Here is a 17,884-nt window from a genome sequence, read left to right as displayed (position 1 = left end):
AATTTACTGTGCCTGACTTGCTGCACTTTCTTTAGGCTACAATCAAATCTTCATCATTCCCATGGGGGCCACGAGCATCCGGATTAAGGAAGCGACACCTACCAGGAACTTCTTGGGTATGTACAGCAGTTTTTCTATTGCTCTGTGTTAAAAGAGAGAGAGAGCTGGGGGGGGGGGAGCTTAAAGCACATAATTCCCAGTTCATTCACTTAATTGTGCACTTAACTTAATTCTATATTAAATTAACTTAATTATGCATATTCAGAAATTTCACATGGTACAGTTGTCCTGGGACTATACCATTCAGAATGCAAGTGGAAGATTGCTCAGTTCATGGATGAGATTGGGATATAAGTAACAAGGTTGACCTTGCAGAGAAAGTCTGGCAGTGGGCCTCTGTCTGCTACAAAAGCAAGATACTTGGACAAGAGAGCAACTGATGTCAGCTGTCTAAGAATACTGGCTTCCCATGGCGATTTGATTTCACAGCATTTGTTCAATGTTGCACACAGCTCTCAGTAAACTTTGTAATATCTCAATAAACCCTGAAGCTATTGACATCCTTTTTTTATGGGATGCACAGTAATAACAACCATGTAACAACAGAGGTGTATTCTGGATGTGGTATTAGTCTTCTATAACGAGCCTGAAATGAGCCTAGTTTGGTTTCCAAACTAGACAGCTTTTACATTTCCCCCCTTGTGCCCTCTGGGTTTTTTCCCTTCCCCCGCAGCCATCAAGAACGCGCAAGGGGCCTACTATCTGAATGGCCACTGGACGATTGAGTTCAGCCGTGCCTTGCATATTGCTAGCACAGTTGTGCATTATGACAGGGGTTCTGAGGGGGATCTGGCACCTGAACTTCTTCACGCCAGAGGCCCAACTACTGAGCCCTTGGTCATTGAGGTAAGCCCAGTTTCCTGTTTTGTATATTCCCCTCCTCTTCCAGCTTCCACAGAGGGGGTGCTCAGCATTATTCCCAGAGGGAACTGCAGAACCTTAAATAAAAATGCAATGCCATGTAGATTGAAGGGAGAATAGCCATTTCTTGGCCAAAAAACAACAGTGAGGGTGGATAAGAGAACTTGTATCTATGTTACCTACGCAACTGCATTAAGATCCATTTAAATTATTGCCTGTTGCCGAAAAGAGGTGCGGGGTACGCCCTATTCCCCAGCAAGAAAGCAGTTCCTTCTTTTAATTGAAGGAAGACTCTTCTTTGTGAAAAAGGAAAGGCATAAAGTAGACCCTGGGTGGGGAGGACAGTCCCAAACTGGACATGAGCAGTGGATAGAAAAGGAGTGTGCTTTGGCAAGGATCTGGGTGTTAGGTGTAGTTCATACCCAGAGCAGATGAAGCGAGGAAAGTTCCTCAGCTGTAGCATTCCAGTCAGCAGATGGGTGATCACATGGATTAATGCCTCTCAGCGAACACAAGCCCAGTTCCAGGAATGGTTTTACCACCTCATCTGCCTTTTTGAGGTGAACTGGGCCAACGCCAGACAACACAGCTACAAGAGTGAGGAAAGCAGTTATTTGTGTTACACCTTATTTGCCTCTTCTGTTTTCAGCTTATCAACCAGGAGCCAAACCAAGGGGTACATTATGAATACTACCTGCCAACACAAAGGCAGAGCTTGGGCTACAGCTGGGCCTATGGTTCCTGGGGCGAATGCAGTGCTGAGTGTGGTGGAGGTAAGGACGTATCATAGGATGCTAACTCCACACGGAGTTTAATGTGGATTTGAAGCTGCATGTGCCTTGAAATTTTCATTGTCATTCACATGCCATTTTCAGCATCCAACTGGCAGCCTGCAGCAAACTCGGATTTTTCCAATTCAGGGAAAATCCAAAAAGGGAAGGAGATCTATTATAAAAAGCATTCGCTATCTGGCTGTGGACACACTGAAGAGCATTATGTGGGCGGCTACTGGTTTCTGTGATGCCATTTGATGCCACACCCCCTATTTCCATTTTGCTTCTGTCAGGCATAAAATTGAAAGCAGCCATGTGTGGATGAAGGCACACAAGATGACAACACAAAAACAGCAACCCACATATGTGTAAATGTTCTCGTGTGGACACAGCCTTCTATTTAAATTTTGCTTCTTGGGTTCGATGAAGATGATGGAATGCTATATTGTTCTTAGATGTATAGTGTTTCTAATCTCTCTGTAGTTTTAACTGCTGCTGTGGATGAGTGGCGGTAACCAACATCCTTTGCTGTTTTTCTCTTATAGGTTATCAGACACGCTTGGTCTTTTGCACTATTGACAATGAAGTATATCCAGATTATATGTGCAGAGATAAACCACAGCCAGAAAATAACCAAACTTGTGGCCTTCAGCCATGTCCCCAGACAAAACGGTGAGACTTGATTTGGCTTCCCTGCCTGGTTTGAACCATTAGATTTATGAACCTAGGAATTCTGAAATCCCTAGGCAGTGTCTCTCTTCTGCCCTTAATGCTGTCATTGGAAACGTAGATAAGGAGAAATTGTGGCTCCTAATGTGCATGAAGATGATAAACAGATTGTTATTCAAGACAATTCTTTGTGCTGACAAGCTATTATGAAATGGTTTTAGTATCTTTGAAAATGCTAAAAAGGACAGGGCAAAAACCTCAGTCTGAAGGATCATAGAACTTCTTCAACCTAAGTTGGAGGCTGGAGAGCAGCCATTGTGGTGAATACAGGTGGTAAGTGACAAGTCCCTATGTGGGGAACTAATTTTTAATTTCATCCAGAGGTTATTTGGACGTGATTATTTGCAGAGATATGAAATGGTTTTTCTGTGTCCCGGTACTGAATTTTTTATATAGAAATGGGATTTATGCTCAGGATAGTGTACAGATTTCCCTTCAAATTGCCATATGATACTTCCCTTGCGGAGAGAGATGGGCTGTGGAGCTTTTCCACTTTCAGAACTTCTCAGGATCCAAAGCTAACTTCCAGTGTGCCATTTTATGGGTCCTTGTAACTAGACTGGCACAAACAAATCTGCAGCATTGCGTACCTAGTTCAATGCATCAGCCAAACATTGGAGATGTGTGAATGTATCACTGATGTATTTCTTCATGTTGTCTCTAAATGCAAGGGCAGGAGGGACAACTTGAGTTCATAGTATAAAAGTAGGTGGGTTTAACTTCACACACACACACACACACACACACACACACACACACACACTTATGTCTATTTCCTCCCACTCTTGCAGCTTCAGTTAGCTGTGGAGATTGGGGGGGGGGACCCAGACACTTGCAATAAGATACCTGAAAACCTTCCATGGCTAATACTTTGGGGAGATGCTTCAGGGAACTGGTACAGGAAGAAAGGGTCAGCTGCCACTCCCCCATATGTCCTTGATCCAAATTGGACCCCAACTCCATAGCAGCCTTTTTATTTAAAAGCAACAACACACACATCAGGGCTGCATGAATAAATTTTCAACATCTTGTCTAGTTTGGCCCTAAAAGACAATGTGCAGTCATGCTGTAGCAGGCAACCCCAGATGTCTATATATTCACTTTTGGCTTTAAAATCTTTGTTCTATATATATAAAGGATATCTTACCTCTATCTGCCGGGAGCATGGAGCCGCAACACAGCATGGAGCTTACAAACAAAGAGGTAACAAGGAGAAAGTGATTGCAGAGGCCCTGCTCAGCTCCTCTTTCCCTTTTCCCCACCTACAACAGTGGTCTTCAAACTTTTTTCAGTTGTGCAGAACAAATTCGTGCATATTGCCAAGGAACTCTGGGTTGTGTTCTGAGCTGCATATTCAGTTCATGTGGATGATGTGGTATCCTGGCCATTCCTGTGGCGCTTCACCATTGCCCACTGTAAACTGAGTACGTGCCCCCAGACTGCATCCATTGGCTGCACATCGCAGGACCAATTTGCTAATAATGGACAAGCTGTCTTTAAGGTCAGCCATACACCAAAGAACCCAGGGCAAGTTTCTGAGGCGTGCCAGGGTTCATAGGTATTGCCGGGGGCAGGGGGGGGCAGCTGCCTCCTAAATCAATGCAAATCTGAGGTTCTGCCCCCCTAACAAAAGCCTCCCCCCCCAACAAAAATCCTGGCTATGCTCATGCCAGGGTTCTTAAGGATATTGTTTGAAAGCCACTGTTCTAGATTGCTTAGAGGAGCTTTCCTCCTTGGTGATGGTCTCAGTGGCTGCTTAGCTTTGGCTTTTCTCTGTAAATCATGATAGGGTGTGGTAGATGCTGGGGAAATGGAGCTTTGCCTACCTAGGAGTGGCTGACCTGTGGTCATCCATCCTTTCCCATTGGACATGCTGGCTGGGGCTGATGGGAGCTGGACAGGGACAGCCTAACTTCTCATGTCTATGCACTGATAACCTTTAGATTGTGATTACTCAGGCTGCCTTTGAAGATGGTTGAGAAACTGCAGCTGGTGCAGAATTCTGCGGCCAGATTGTTGGCTGAAGCAGGAAGATCCATACATATAACACCAATTCTGGCATGATTGCACTAGCTACTGATTGGTTTCTGGGCTGAATTCAGACCTATAATGCCTCATGTGGCTCAGGACCCCAGTACCTTGAGGACCACCTCTCCTGGCATGAACTAACCTGGACCCTGTGATCGCCATCTGAGGCCTTTCTCTATGTGCCCTCTTCACAGGAGGCCTGGAGGGTGGCAACACAATAAGGGGGCTTTTCGGATCTGTCTTTATCTATTTTGTAGACACCAAATAGCCTTTTTACCTGGGCTTTGGGCCCTTAATTTGAAAGGTTTCAGGTATTTGTGGCCTCTTATGATAGGGCAGGATCTGTAAGAACCGATAGATGTGTTTTTAGGAGTTTATTGGCTGTGTTTGTTGTAATTGGTTTTAGTGTTTATATTGTTTTTGTAAGTTGTGGGTAAAGTGACATAATAATAATATAATGAAGAAGAAGAAGCATTAAAATTATCCTATGCTGTTCACAGGATGGGGAAGAAGTTTTATTTCATTGCACTGATCGTTGGCCATTACATCATAAAAGCACTTGCCACTGGGTGGCACCAGGCAAAATTCCTCCTGGCTTCTAGGACCAAGAAAAATGTTCAGACAGTGTTTCTAGTTTGCAGTCTTTTTTTGTATTGTCTGGTCATGATAACAGAGCTGACTAGATTGATCCTCTGCCAACTGAGTTTATTTTTATCAATAGACTTCCTTTGGGAAGCTGACCTCCAGTCTCAAGGAAACTCTTGCATAGCATCACTTTGGGTCTCCTTCCTTGCCATGAAGGGTTGAGTTTATTTTACTGCAGCTTGGAGGAACTGAATTGTCCATTACTGCTCAGTATAGACAAATGGCTATTGATTGCAAGTACAATCTTTTCCTTCTGAATATAGATCTTGCTACTGTCAACTTTGTGACGGAAGTTCTTTGGAAGGGTTTAATGTCAAAGCATGCAGATAGAAAAAGCATTTTATTTCAGGAATGTCAGGTGTAGGTAGAGGAAACTTTGTTAGTCTTGGTGTCAAACTAGACAGGTCACTGGAAAATATGTAAGCAGTCTCCAGAGGGTTCCCCTCACACAAAAAATGCCGTATGCCAAATCAGATCAAAGAATCAGTAGAATGCTTAACACTTTCCCCCCGGACCATTTCTCTAATAACAAAAAATAAAGATAGGTCACAGAAGAAAGGTTATCAGAATTTGGAGATTATCCTTTGTTGGAGTATATATGACTTTTTGCTTTTTCTCAACAGTAAGTGCACCTTTGCTTTATTGAAGCCAGTTCAGTTTCTTTCTGTGAGAGAGACTTCCACGGTACCTAACAGCTTCCACCGCTGAGGCACCCTCTAGCCATACAGTCTGAAACTATCCTCTTAATCCATTCCATTCCTCCTAGTACCACAATCTTTTAATCTGCAGTCACACCATTTTAAATGCTTTTAGATACTTTTCGCTGTCACCCAAGTTATTGTTTTTTGAATTCAGTTACTTGAAAGTGGTAAGCCTCCCTTTAGTCCCGTGGGTTTTCTTGCTGCCAGTGTTGGCTTCTTGGTTCCTTGAGAGATGCTGCTTCTGTATTTACAGATGGAAGATTGGGGAATGGGGAGCTTGTTCTGCCACCTGTGGAGGAGGCACCCAGACTCGTTCCGTTTATTGCGTCTCCCACCACGGACCTGGTTCTCAAAATGCTGTGGATGATGCCGAGTGCGCATCCTTGACAGAGAGGCCGCGTAGCACACAGCCTTGCAACATGCGTCAGTGTGCATCATGGACCACAGGGCCTTGGTCTGAGGTGAGTTTGTCCTACAGGTTCAGTGAACATATATAGACAGTATAGCCCAGTTACCTCGGTGGCTTGAGGAGGAAAAGAAAGCAGAAGCTCACCTACTCCTCCCATTTTGCACTCTTGAGTCTCCCCTCGTGTATCATCACTTTGCCTGTGCATCTTTGTTCATGAGGTGGATTCCCCCTCTCTCTCTGCCTTGAGAGAAATCAACAATTCACGCCTACACAGATTGAATAGTCCTTCCCTCTCACCAAAGAACATGGGAATAGTAATTTTGTGAAAGAAGCTAGAGCTGTGTAACATAATTATGAGGATGTTCATCAGGATTTGGGGAGCGAGCCATGACAGTTAAATTGGTATAAAACCAATATAAATACTTAATTCTTTGAATTCCTTCCCAAAATGTATTGCTTTGGCAAAGCTTTATTTTAGTCATCCTTGTTTCGCCATCTCTGATAATCAGTTGTCATTTATTGAAGTGTGTATTTTATGAATTGATTTCCATGAAACATCCCCATGAGCCATCACCAGGCTGGCCTCATGAGGAAGCTAGTTGTTATTATTTCCAGCCATTGCTAAATTCATGAATTTATGTTTTTACTCAAATTCTGACCTTTCACTGAACGTAGTGATTATTGGGGAGGAGGTCTGCCCATGTACTGCAAAATTTGCAGACATGTCAAAACCAAAGTATAATTATGTTTCAATCAGTATGTTAGTCTGGAAGCAGGAAATTAGGTGGTCCAAACAACAATTTCCTTAATCCCTATTCCTAATTTTTGCATTATTCCTACCTTTTATATCTTGGATAGATTAAAAGCTCTTTCAGTAGGCATACCTTCAATTTATGTATTATATACAGCACTGTAACACAATTGGATGGCTAGTAGGAAAGACTTTTTAAAAATTGGTGCTAACTCTCACATGTGTTTATGCATGTGTAATGTATGTATACATACACTTATGTCCCCAGACACAACAAATATGGTACATAAATGTATATGACGGGTATCATGTAAATGAATATTAACAAAAATTCCACCTCTGAGTTATTCTTCGCATCCAGAGGAAGCTTAACCATAGAACATCTCACACACTGAATTACTCTTTCTGGACAAGAGGATTTCTGAAAACTTTTAAAATGTGGAGTGAGTGGTCCAAATACATGCAATAGATAAAGAGGCACATTTTTTTGCAGTGACTGTCATTTATTTTATTTTTACAGTGCACAGCTAGTTGTGGGGAAGGTATTCAGACCCGGACTGTAAACTGCATGTCGGAGCTGGGCACTCGGACTCTCGAAGTTGCCTGCTTGACACAACCAAAACCTTCACACACCCAGTCCTGCACTGGTGAGAATTGTATCCAAGAGATCGGCTGGCATATTGGAGACTGGGGACTGGTAAGCATTGCAACAATTTCTGCCTACTTTGCTATAGGTAAAAAAGGTACCTATACTTTGCTATACCCCAGTTTATCTGTCCATTGCTGCCCATCTCCTCTCTGCTGCCTCTTTCAGGCCGTTTCCACACTAGGGCATTAATGCATAGGTACATCTTCACACATGAATGTTTCCCATGTTATGCACTTGAAATCTGTCTCAGTGTTTTCATTCTACAATAGTGGGTGGTTTTTTATGGAATATGTTCATGCTGTGTGTTATCCCCTCCCGACAGTGAGTACTTCTCCGCTTACCACAGGACCACTGAGGGCATAAATACAGATATCTATTTACCTGTGCTTGCCCACTTATATTTTTATACAAGATTGGCACAAAATACAATAAATAATTATTTTAAAAACAAAAATGTCACTCCAAGCCAAGCAATGATTTTGAGTTGGTTGCATGAAAGGCTGCAACTTCCTTTCCTGCCCCTTTCCTTTCCTACCTTTTGTACCTGCAAGGGTAAATTTTGTGTTTATTTTTAATGCAGCTGTTTTGTAGAAGATCAGCTCTGCACAACATGAACCCCTTTAAAAATAAAAATATCACTTAGCTGCCTTCAGAAACAACCAGTGGAAAAAGGCGGGCTGTTTTTTTTGCCTTTGTGCAAAGAAAATGGAAGTAGGGGGTGTGACAGTGAAATGACATCACACATGCTTTGAAAAGAACACCTGCTTGCACAATGAGCTTCAATTGGGTAACATGGAGTTTTATATTGGATTTTCTTCCATTACCAGATTATCTCTGGATTACGGAAATCCAAATTTAGCAGGGGGGAAGTGTGGGCTTTTGTTTGGGTGAGGAGAATGTTGTGTGGACAGTGGAAAGAAAAACAGAGACATAAGCAGCTTCAAATCCACACATTAAATTCCAGTGTGGACAACCCCTTTATAAGACCTGTTTGCATCAACATAGCCTTTGTTGAACTTCTGGAATAATGGAAACTAAAGTGAGAATGAGATCGCCTCAAGCATGGTCAATAGGTAGAGTTGTTGTATTAAGAGACAACCCAGACATTATAATTTATAGCCCAGCTCGACCATACATGCCTGTGGAAAGTGCAGGTGAATGAATCATTCTCACATTATCACTTTCTCTGGAAATTTGCTTATTTCATAAAATTTACATACCACTTGACTGTAAAGTATAGAGAAGATACAACTGGAGCCAACATAATTTGTCAGTTTGTCTGGGACTAACTTATCCAATGACCTGGAAAAAAAATATTCCATTTATCATTTTATTCTCCCACCAAGGCCTACAACCTACTAGCAGTTACCTGCTCACTACCTGAAAATTCATGTATTAACACCTGCTACCAGAAACTCAAAGGGCTACTCTCTCAGGATAGTGCTACTCTTGTAACGTTACTCCCTCGGGTTACAGTCCCCTAATAACTTGGCTTGCGCTTTGTGATCTAGTGCTCAAAGAGCTGTGACTCAGGCATCCGAACGCGCCAGGTCATGTGTGCAGACGGGGATTCCAAGTTCTACAACCACGAGATGTGCCGGGCCATTCAGCCGCAGATACCAGCCATGCTTGGAACATGCAACACCCAGCCTTGTCATCTGCCACAGCGTAAGTGAAAGCTATTAGCTGTCCACAACGCCCCTTGGTTCTTTTCCTCCTTTTAAGGTGCTATTCCCACCCAGTATCCATTTTCAGACACCTGGGCTGTTAGAATGCATAGTACCACCACCTTTACGTAACAGATTCAGCACTGGGTGTTGTTTTCTTTTGCTGCTCCTAAACCATGGGTGGACAACGTCTTCTCTTTGTTAAATAAAGGCCCGTTGACCCATGGGAGAAATCAGTTGGGGGCCTGAGCCAAAGGTGGTCAAAGCTGCAGCCAATGGTGGGATGACCCAGTAATAAACTGTGTAAGGGCCCCTCCAGAGATCTATACTGTGGATTAAATTATGTCATCAGGGACGCAAGAGGGTCTAGAAGCCTCCAAGCTGGCCGCAGCAGACTGGGTCTTCCCTGCTCAATGTTGGAATTACTGAGATGTCATCAGGATAGCAACAAGGTCTAGAGCAGCCTTTCTCAACATCCACAGATGTTGTTGAACTACAACTCCCATCACCCCTAGCTAGCAAGGCCAGAGCTCAGGTGTGATGGGAGTTGTAGTCCAACAACATCTGGGGGCCCACAGGTTGAAAACCACTGGTCTAGAGGTTTCTTGGGCCTTTTCATACCTATTGATGAAGAGACGGGCCTTTCCGTTTCTTTGCTAACTGCTCTTTAAAAAGAAAAAGAAAAAAGGAGATACCATAGATTGAACCTGGGAACTTCTTCCTTCAATGCATGTGAACCATCTCTGCTCTTTTGGCTACATATTACATATACCTAATCAAACTTTGGAAGCTGTCAGAACAATGATGAGAAAAGCAAGAGGTTTATTGTCTGGATATGCTAGGGTATCTATTAGGGTTGCCATACGTTCGTAATCTCCCGGCAAAATTTTCGGGGGAAATCCGGACGTATGGCAACCCATGTCGGCAGTGTCGTTTTTGCCAATCCTCCTTAAAAATAGCTCAAAAACGTCAATAACTTTGTGTGCCCCCCCCCAAAAAAGCTCAACATCTTTATTAGTCTGCTTCTTATTGAAATCAATTAATATTATGGTACCACATAAAGCAGTACAGAACAGCATCTGATTGGTTCAATTGAGACTGCCCTAAAATCTGCCCCCAATGTCAAGTCATAAAGACTCAGCAATTGGCGCTTCTCTGCTTCAAAAGTGTAATAAAAGTAAGTCCTTTCCCCTTACTTTTCTGTTTCTGTGTTGGTGCATTTTTGCCTCATAATAACAACATCTCACATCTCAAACCCTGGGTGTGAAAGCCTGCAGAGGTGATTTTTTGCAGCTTCATTTTCACATGTTTTGAAGTTCCATTCCCCCCACCCCACCACAACATTAAAAAACATATAATTGAAGCTTCCTTTCACTGATTTCCATGAGAGCAGGATTTCTTTGGGTTAGAGGATAATTTAGAACAATTCTCTCTGCTCTGCTCACCTAGTTGCTGAAGACACAGATGATTTTAGGTATTCCCAGTTGTTGATGTTGATGTTGGTCTTAGTTCAATTTTTCTAACCTACGGATACTAATCTCATTGCAGAGGTTCCCAGTATGCAAGACTCTGCAGGCTATGATGTCAACCGCCAGACCTCACTGACCCGATACAATCCTGACCTCGGCACCATAGGTTTGAAACTACCTGAACTTTGCTTTCTTTCTCCAATGTTTATGTTTTAGTTTTTGTACCTTCCTTTAGAATAGCTTTACAAAAAGTTAAGAGTCTTTGTGGCCCATATGTATGTAGAGTACAGCTCTCTGAGGGAAAGATGGGAAATGAGATGGGCCCTGGACCAAGCCAGTGTCTGACTTTCATTTTGCTGACTCTGAAATGATGGTATGCCTCTTAGAAAAGAAAGCAGTAGTAAACATGGAGGTAGGGAGTCAAACCCCCCAAAAGCTTTCCTAACCCAGGAGCCCAGAACCACGCCTCTACCACCACACATCTTGCTAATCTCCAATGCCTGGCAGTGGGTCCAGCTGAAATTTTGCCTCACACCCCTCCCTCCTTAAGGAATGTGAAACTGCTTTATGAATTCTGCTTTATTCAGTATTATTTCTAGGGCAGATTCTGAGAGGGCCCCTGGGTTAGGAAAGCTTTTTGGGGTTCATTATCCTGGTGGGATGCTGCCTGATCCTGCATACTGATAGTTGTTGAGGCCAGTTTCAAATGTGTGTAGGGCTTCTCCCCAAAATGGACAGGGCCAGACAGTAGTCACATACCCTTAGCATGTAGAAAATCATAGACACTTGACCGAGACACACACTTGACACACAAGCACATCTGTACAGGGGCGATGGAAGATCACCCTGTACACCCTAACATAATGCAGGAACAAAAAGCAGTTGTGAGGAATTTCTATGAAAGGGTCACTCTCAACTTTTTTTCACTCTGAGTAGACCTATTGAAATAAAAGGACCTAAGTTAGCTGTAGTGGTTAATTTCAGTAGGTCAACTATGAGTTGAATACAACTTAAAGTGCCTGTCCTGCTAGGACAGAATGAGAGGCCCTGACATACAACCATAGATCTGGGCTTAACTCTAGACGTGATCCTGTAACTGTGGGTACATGCCATAAGATATTATGTTTTTCAGCTTCTGCAAATGAAAGAATAACCCAAGCTGGTTCTACTACTCATCACCAAGTCCAGCCTAATGGAGATCATGACTCCAATTTCTTGCCCCTTCAATGGGAGTCTTACTTAGGATCCTCAGTGTCCCGCCACTTCAGTTCCCATCAAAATGTTGCCTCAACAACTGAAGTTCAAGACTGCAACCAGAGCCTTCATGGTTGCTGTTCAGATGGCCAGACTGTGGCCGCTGGTCCTTTTGGGCAAGGCTGCCCATTTGACACTTGCCATCAGAGCAGGTAAGACAAGCTGGTTAAATCCATTTAATCTGCCAGAAAAGACAGCAAATCTGTTTGAACAGATTACTCCAATATTGGTTTCCATTCTTTTCCCCTGGTATAGGTATGGGTGCTGTCCTGATGGAATATCACCTTCTCAGGGGCCAAACAAGGAAGGGTGCCCACAATACTACAGTGATGTTTATGTGAACAGGAATGAACCTGCTGTTGCTGCTCCAACAGTAAGGGTGACTCCAGACATCCTTCTTGTTGTGCGTTCATAATGATTTGTGCTCATGATGTTACTGGGGTGGTTATACGCAATCCTGCTTTAATACTGTTTGCATCTGCAAATGCTTTGGGTCGGACGTACAGCCTCATTTCCAATTAGTGTATATACTGCATCTTCCTGATGAAATCCTATAACTTTTTCTACCAGTGGTGGGGGAGAGGGTGTTCCCCTGCTTTTGTTGCATTGTAGCACAATAATGCAATAAGGCTGGAGAAGCCTCGCAGAACAGCTAGTAAAGCAGAATGATGTGTGGTCAGTCCAGTATAAATCTACCACTAATGCACTATTATGTTGCAGAGTACACCTAAACATAGGAAAGATTTATGCCTGATGTTCTAGGTGAAATAGCTCAACAGTAGTCAGTATATATTTATACTGCTGGTGGCACTGTGGTCCAAACCACTGAGCCTCTTGGGCTTGCCGATCAGAAGGTTAGCGGTTCAAATCCCCATGACAGAGGGAGCTCCCGTTGCTCTGTCCCAGCTCCTGCCAACCTAGCAGTTCGAAATCATGTCAGTGCAAGTAGCTAAATAGGTACCGCTGTGGCAGGAAGGTAAACAGAAGCTCTGTGCGCTCTGGCACTTGTTAGTGTCCTGTTGCACCAGAAGCGGTTTAGTCCTGCTGGCCACATGACCCGGAAAGCTGTCTGGACAAATGCTGGCTTCCTCGGCCTGAAAAGTGAGATGAGTGCCACAACCCCATTGTCGCCTTTGACTGGACTTAACCATCCAGGGGTCCTTTACCTTTTTATCTTTACTTTATACTGTATTATACCAACAGTGCGCTAGATTAGAAGTTTTGGATCTTGGCTCTGGTTTTCAGTTAAACCTGTGATGATTTTCTCCTTTCAGGGATCTAAATATGTCCCTTCATTCAGGCGATGACTTTGAGGCATTACAGTTACATTGTGATTGTATTGCATACATCGTGTAATGAGTAATAATACTACGGTAATACCTACCACACACACACACACACACACACAATCACACAATCACACACTTGGTTCTAGTGGGTCAGTTACACATTGAGGTAGGGTGTGTGTGAGAGAGGAAGACTTAGCTTGCTTAAAGTCACTTTGAGATCTTCTGGTTCACAGCTCAGTATTATATAGGGACCATATTGCCCAATCCGTAATTGTGCAGTCCATAATGCCCCAAGAAACACCATCGAAGTCGGGTTAGTATTCAAAGTACAACGTTTTGTAAATGTTTCTCTGGAGTTAATGATAAACATTTAGACCTTCAGGGGGATCTGTATCTCACAGGAAACAAACAGAAGTACTGGGTGATCCAGATTGCTCGCAGCGTATATTATGATAAATTTTCAGATCAATGGTGGGTGACTAGAGTATTGTCCAGATAGCAGCCACTGAGTTGTAGCATCCCATTGTCCATTCTGGACTCACAAGCAGTATTTTGGCTTTATGGCACCCTGGACATTAGCCCTAGCTCTGACGCCATGGTCCCTCTACTTTCTTCCTTCTTTATTGTATTTATATACCGCCCTATACCCAGAAGTCTCAGGGCGGTTCACAGAACAAGATCAACACAAAACACCACAATATATACAAGATAGATAGTAGATAGATCTATCTGTCTATCTACTTTCTTCCTTATTTTCCTTCAACCACTTCTGGGCCTGCAGCTGCCTCTGGCAATCACGCTTGGATCCTGTCCCAGCTGCTTTGCTAAGCACAAGCAGTAGTAGGAGCCTCTCCAGTGGCTGAGGATTGCATTTGCAACACCTAATTATCTACTGCATTTTTTAGCAAAGTGCATGGGCTCAGTTCCCAGGGATACTGATGGTGGGTGTTTTGAGAACAAAGTGGGTGGGAGCTTTGCCCAGCTGCTCGGGCCATCTGGAGAAACATCCAATTTATTCATAGGTGGGCAGACTCTTGGGTTTCCTGTATTGTCTGAGCTGATGGTCCCCATTTAGTTCACACTAGGCAAGGGGTCAACTTTACAAGCCTGAAGCAAAAGAAGAAGAAAAAATATTTTTCTTTTCCTTAGCATGTCACTGGAACAGCTTATGAAACAATTCCCCTGCTCCCAATATTGCTTATAATTGTTAGTGGCAATTATCCCAAGTCAAAGAGAAACATTCTGGTGCATGTCTTCATTACCTGCCAAAGTTGCCCCATCAGGTGTTTAAAAAGGGATGGTTGGTCTTATCTCCTCCTGTGGATTTGTTTATGGGTTTGGTTTTGTGGTATGAGATCTTTTACACCATCTCAGTAATGAGACCATCTCAGTAACTTCTGGCTTTGTCCAAGGCGAGCCAAGTTCTGTCCCAGGAGAGGCCAGCAGAGGAGTGTCGTGTTTCTACGTATGGTTGCTGCTACGACAACGTTGCTTCTGCTTCTGGGCCTCAGGGGGATGGATGCCTCAATAGACCCAGCCAACGTAAGTGATGCTTAAGTTTTGAAAGATAATAATATTAATAATAATAATAGCAATCCCTTGGCCAGAATTTAGAATTGGTCTGAAATTCACCCTTAAGATCCCAGTCTCTGACTTCTGTTGGTTTGGTAAGAAATGCCTGTTAAATAAGCAGAGTACCATTTCAGTTCCGTTTTATGGGGCTTCTGCATTCAGTGTTCCTGACAGGAAGGAATCACTTAACACATTTCTGTTATCGAATTATTCTTGTTCAGCTACCCTGAAGAATGAATGGCTTTTGAGCACAGTTTCCCAGAAAGGAAAACAGCATGGACAGGGGCAGGGACCAAGCGACTGCAGCCTTGAAGCCACCTGGCACCTTGCCGTCTTTTTCAAAGCTGCATTGTTTATCACAGTCGGCTACTTCTGGTTGGCTTCTGCAAGCTGTGATGGGCATAGGCCCAACCTAGAAGTGCTCACCCACATACCCTTGAAGCACAATGCCTGGTTTTGTGAGCAGCACCATTTGATACAGAGACAGAACCGAGCCTCTGATAACGTGAATCCTGACTCCCCTCTAAGGGCAAATCCATAATGCAAACTTTTAAGTGCAAATTATTTTAAATTAACTGTCCTAGCTTTCTCAAAAGAATTCTAGAAAATGGTGCTGATTTATTTTTTTTAAAGATCTGATCTTAAATGACGTTTGCTGCCTTTTTTTACACCTGCTCTCATAACGCCTAGCCCCCTGCTAGGCTTTTTCAGGTGCTGAGGCAGAATACTGTGACAGGAGACTCCTCCAACCCCAGACTCGTTTATCTAAGCTTCCAGTGACTGCTTTGTACTGCCATAGCATCCTTTGTGCCAGGAACGCTGGCATGATTTTCCAACAGATGAGACCTGGGCAGTAGTGACAGGATGGGAATGGTATGTGGTGAGGGGTAGGCAAGTCTGAGAGAGTGTGTGCTTATCCCACTGCTTCTTACCTGATGCCTCCACCCAGAGTGAAAACACTCTCCAGTTGCCCTTGCGCCATGAATAGGGCAGCACTCTTTGCATAGCCTATCCTGGACTGGTCTGCGCTTTAGTACATATCTGACTTTATTGTTTACTTGTGCTAGCTGTACACACAGTTCTTGAAAAAGACTATGACAAAATCACACAGTAGAAAATAGGTTTGCTGTGCCTAAGCAACCTGTAGTGAATGAGCAAGGGTTGACAGCAGGCTTCAAGTTCCTGATACCCTATTGTCATCTGGGTTTATTTACTGAGCATCTTACAGACGAACAGCGATTTGGGGCTCATGAACACTTCTGTTTGTCCCGTGCCAAGAAAGCTTGGGCCTGAGAAGTTTCCCACTTATCCTGTGTTTTCTAGGTGTGGCTCCAAATGACTTTGCCACTTGCTCCTGGAAAACCTGCTCTTTGTGCTTATCACACTTCCTCTTGTCCTGCTGCTTCCCCCCGCCCCGGGGCACCTGCTCTTTAAAGCTCATTCAGAGCAAATGGCAATTTGGGTTTTCTCCAGATTGACATTTGTTCTGATTTAACACTAAAGAGCGGGTTTTCCATGGGAAAGGAGTGGGGCAGAGGGGGAAATCACTCAGACCCATGCTTTCTAGGCATGGGACAAACAGAGGCGTGGGTGAGCCCTGAGTGGGGATGTGGTCAGAAGAAGATTTGTGTATCTGCTTATTCTATAACAACTGCTTCTCTCCTAACATTTCCTATTAGCTTATCCTATCGGTTGCCTGCTGCCCAGCGCCCATGGCCCCTGCACAGATTGGACTACGCGCTGGTACTTTGTACATGACGTTGGGAAATGCAATCGGTTCTGGTATGGGGGCTGCCACGGCAACAACAACAACTTTGCTTCTGAAGAGGAGTGCATGAAAACTTGCCATAGATCAGTGGGTGGGAGTGATGTGGGACACCACCACCATGCTGCAGTTCCTAACATCCACTCTAGTTCTCACCTGCGAGGAGTTGCAGAGGAGCAGCACCAACAGCAGCCTGCAAGAGGAGCCACGAGTCATAGCCATGGAGGAGGAGGAGGAGGACGTGGGGCTTTCCATGCTCACACTGGCTCAGAAACTCACTCATTGCTACATCATGGGGAGAGAGGCTGGGGAAGGACCATGACTATAGATAGCCTGCCTGAGTCTCAGCAAGGGATGGGGGAAAGAAGGAAGGATCCAGCAAACCACCTTCATGGTTTAGGGGAAACTGTGGTCTCTGGACACTCTGAGAGGCGGCAGACGGTTCACCGTGAGCATGGTCAGACGGCTCACCGTGAGCATGAAGGGTGGAGGAGAGAATCTGCAGCAGATGGATCAGTAGCGAATGGATTTGAGCGCCAAGCCTCAGCAAGCTCTTCCTTCCCTCATTCTCTAAACAGGTAATATTTTGCAATAGCAGGCTTCTCTGCTAGGAGTTGTTTTCTGCAGCATGAGATTGTTTTGCTGCAGGGTGAGGACAGACAACCTATCATAAAGGATTCCAGTATAAGCCTGACACAGGAGTAATCCCCTCCACCCCCTGGAAATGTGAGCTACCCAGTACCAGTATTTTCTTTTTAAATTTTACAGTGGCCATGCATTCATTTTTATACACCTACAACCATTGACTTCACACAGGGATGTGAATGAGTTGTGTCTGCTAACAGACTTGTAGTCAGCTGTATCTCTCCTGACTTGTGCTGGATTCTAATGCCTGGCAGTTGTGGTCTTTTAAAATCTGTTGTTGCGAGTAACTTCAAACTCTTACTGGGGCCTTTTGGATAACAAAAGACAGTTAACTAAAAGGCCCCAGCTCTTGAACACTCTACTGCAGGAATGGAGAACCTTTGCCGCATCCCAGTGTTGCTGAACTTCATTCCCGCCTTCCTTGGCCATTGGCTTGCTGTGGCTGTTGGGAGTTGTAGTACAGCAACATCTGGAGGGCCAAAGACTCCCCACCCCTGTTCTAAAGATAGGCAATTGGATATGACAACATGATTTTGCCCTTCATCTAGATAAAGATTGTTCTGGCTCAAGAACTGGTTTTCCAGAGAAGTGTGTGTTTTGGGTCTGGTATGCTTGTG

General features: G+C 44.0%; 1 protein-coding gene across 3 annotated transcripts in view; it reads left to right on the top strand.

The window, feature by feature from the left end:
* Window positions 1-17,884, top strand: part of PAPLN (papilin, proteoglycan like sulfated glycoprotein) — a 53,301-nt gene that overhangs the window by 23,959 nt on the left and 11,458 nt on the right. For 2 of the 3 annotated variants that reach the window (XM_028724389.2, XM_077927374.1), the window contains exons 8-20: window positions 36-116; window positions 734-906; window positions 1,571-1,694; window positions 2,240-2,366; window positions 3,561-3,626; window positions 6,051-6,258; window positions 7,478-7,654; window positions 9,118-9,274; window positions 10,822-10,908; window positions 11,875-12,148; window positions 12,252-12,369; window positions 14,698-14,827; window positions 16,537-17,200. In XM_028724389.2, the coding sequence (XP_028580222.2) occupies window positions 36-116; window positions 734-906; window positions 1,571-1,694; window positions 2,240-2,366; window positions 3,561-3,626; window positions 6,051-6,258; window positions 7,478-7,654; window positions 9,118-9,274; window positions 10,822-10,908; window positions 11,875-12,148; window positions 12,252-12,369; window positions 14,698-14,827; window positions 16,537-17,200 (2,386 nt within the window). The remainder of the gene's footprint in view (window positions 1-35; window positions 117-733; window positions 907-1,570; window positions 1,695-2,239; window positions 2,367-3,560; window positions 3,627-6,050; window positions 6,259-7,477; window positions 7,655-9,117; window positions 9,275-10,821; window positions 10,909-11,874; window positions 12,149-12,251; window positions 12,370-14,697; window positions 14,828-16,536; window positions 17,201-17,884) is intronic. The other variant, XM_028724397.2, reaches the window with a different exon arrangement.

This window comes from Podarcis muralis, chromosome 1 (genome assembly GCF_964188315.1).
Source record: "Podarcis muralis chromosome 1, rPodMur119.hap1.1, whole genome shotgun sequence".
Taxonomy (NCBI): domain Eukaryota; kingdom Metazoa; phylum Chordata; class Lepidosauria; order Squamata; family Lacertidae; genus Podarcis; species Podarcis muralis.
Note: the sequence above shows the minus strand (reverse complement) of the source record. Positions and strands in the feature narration are given on the sequence as shown.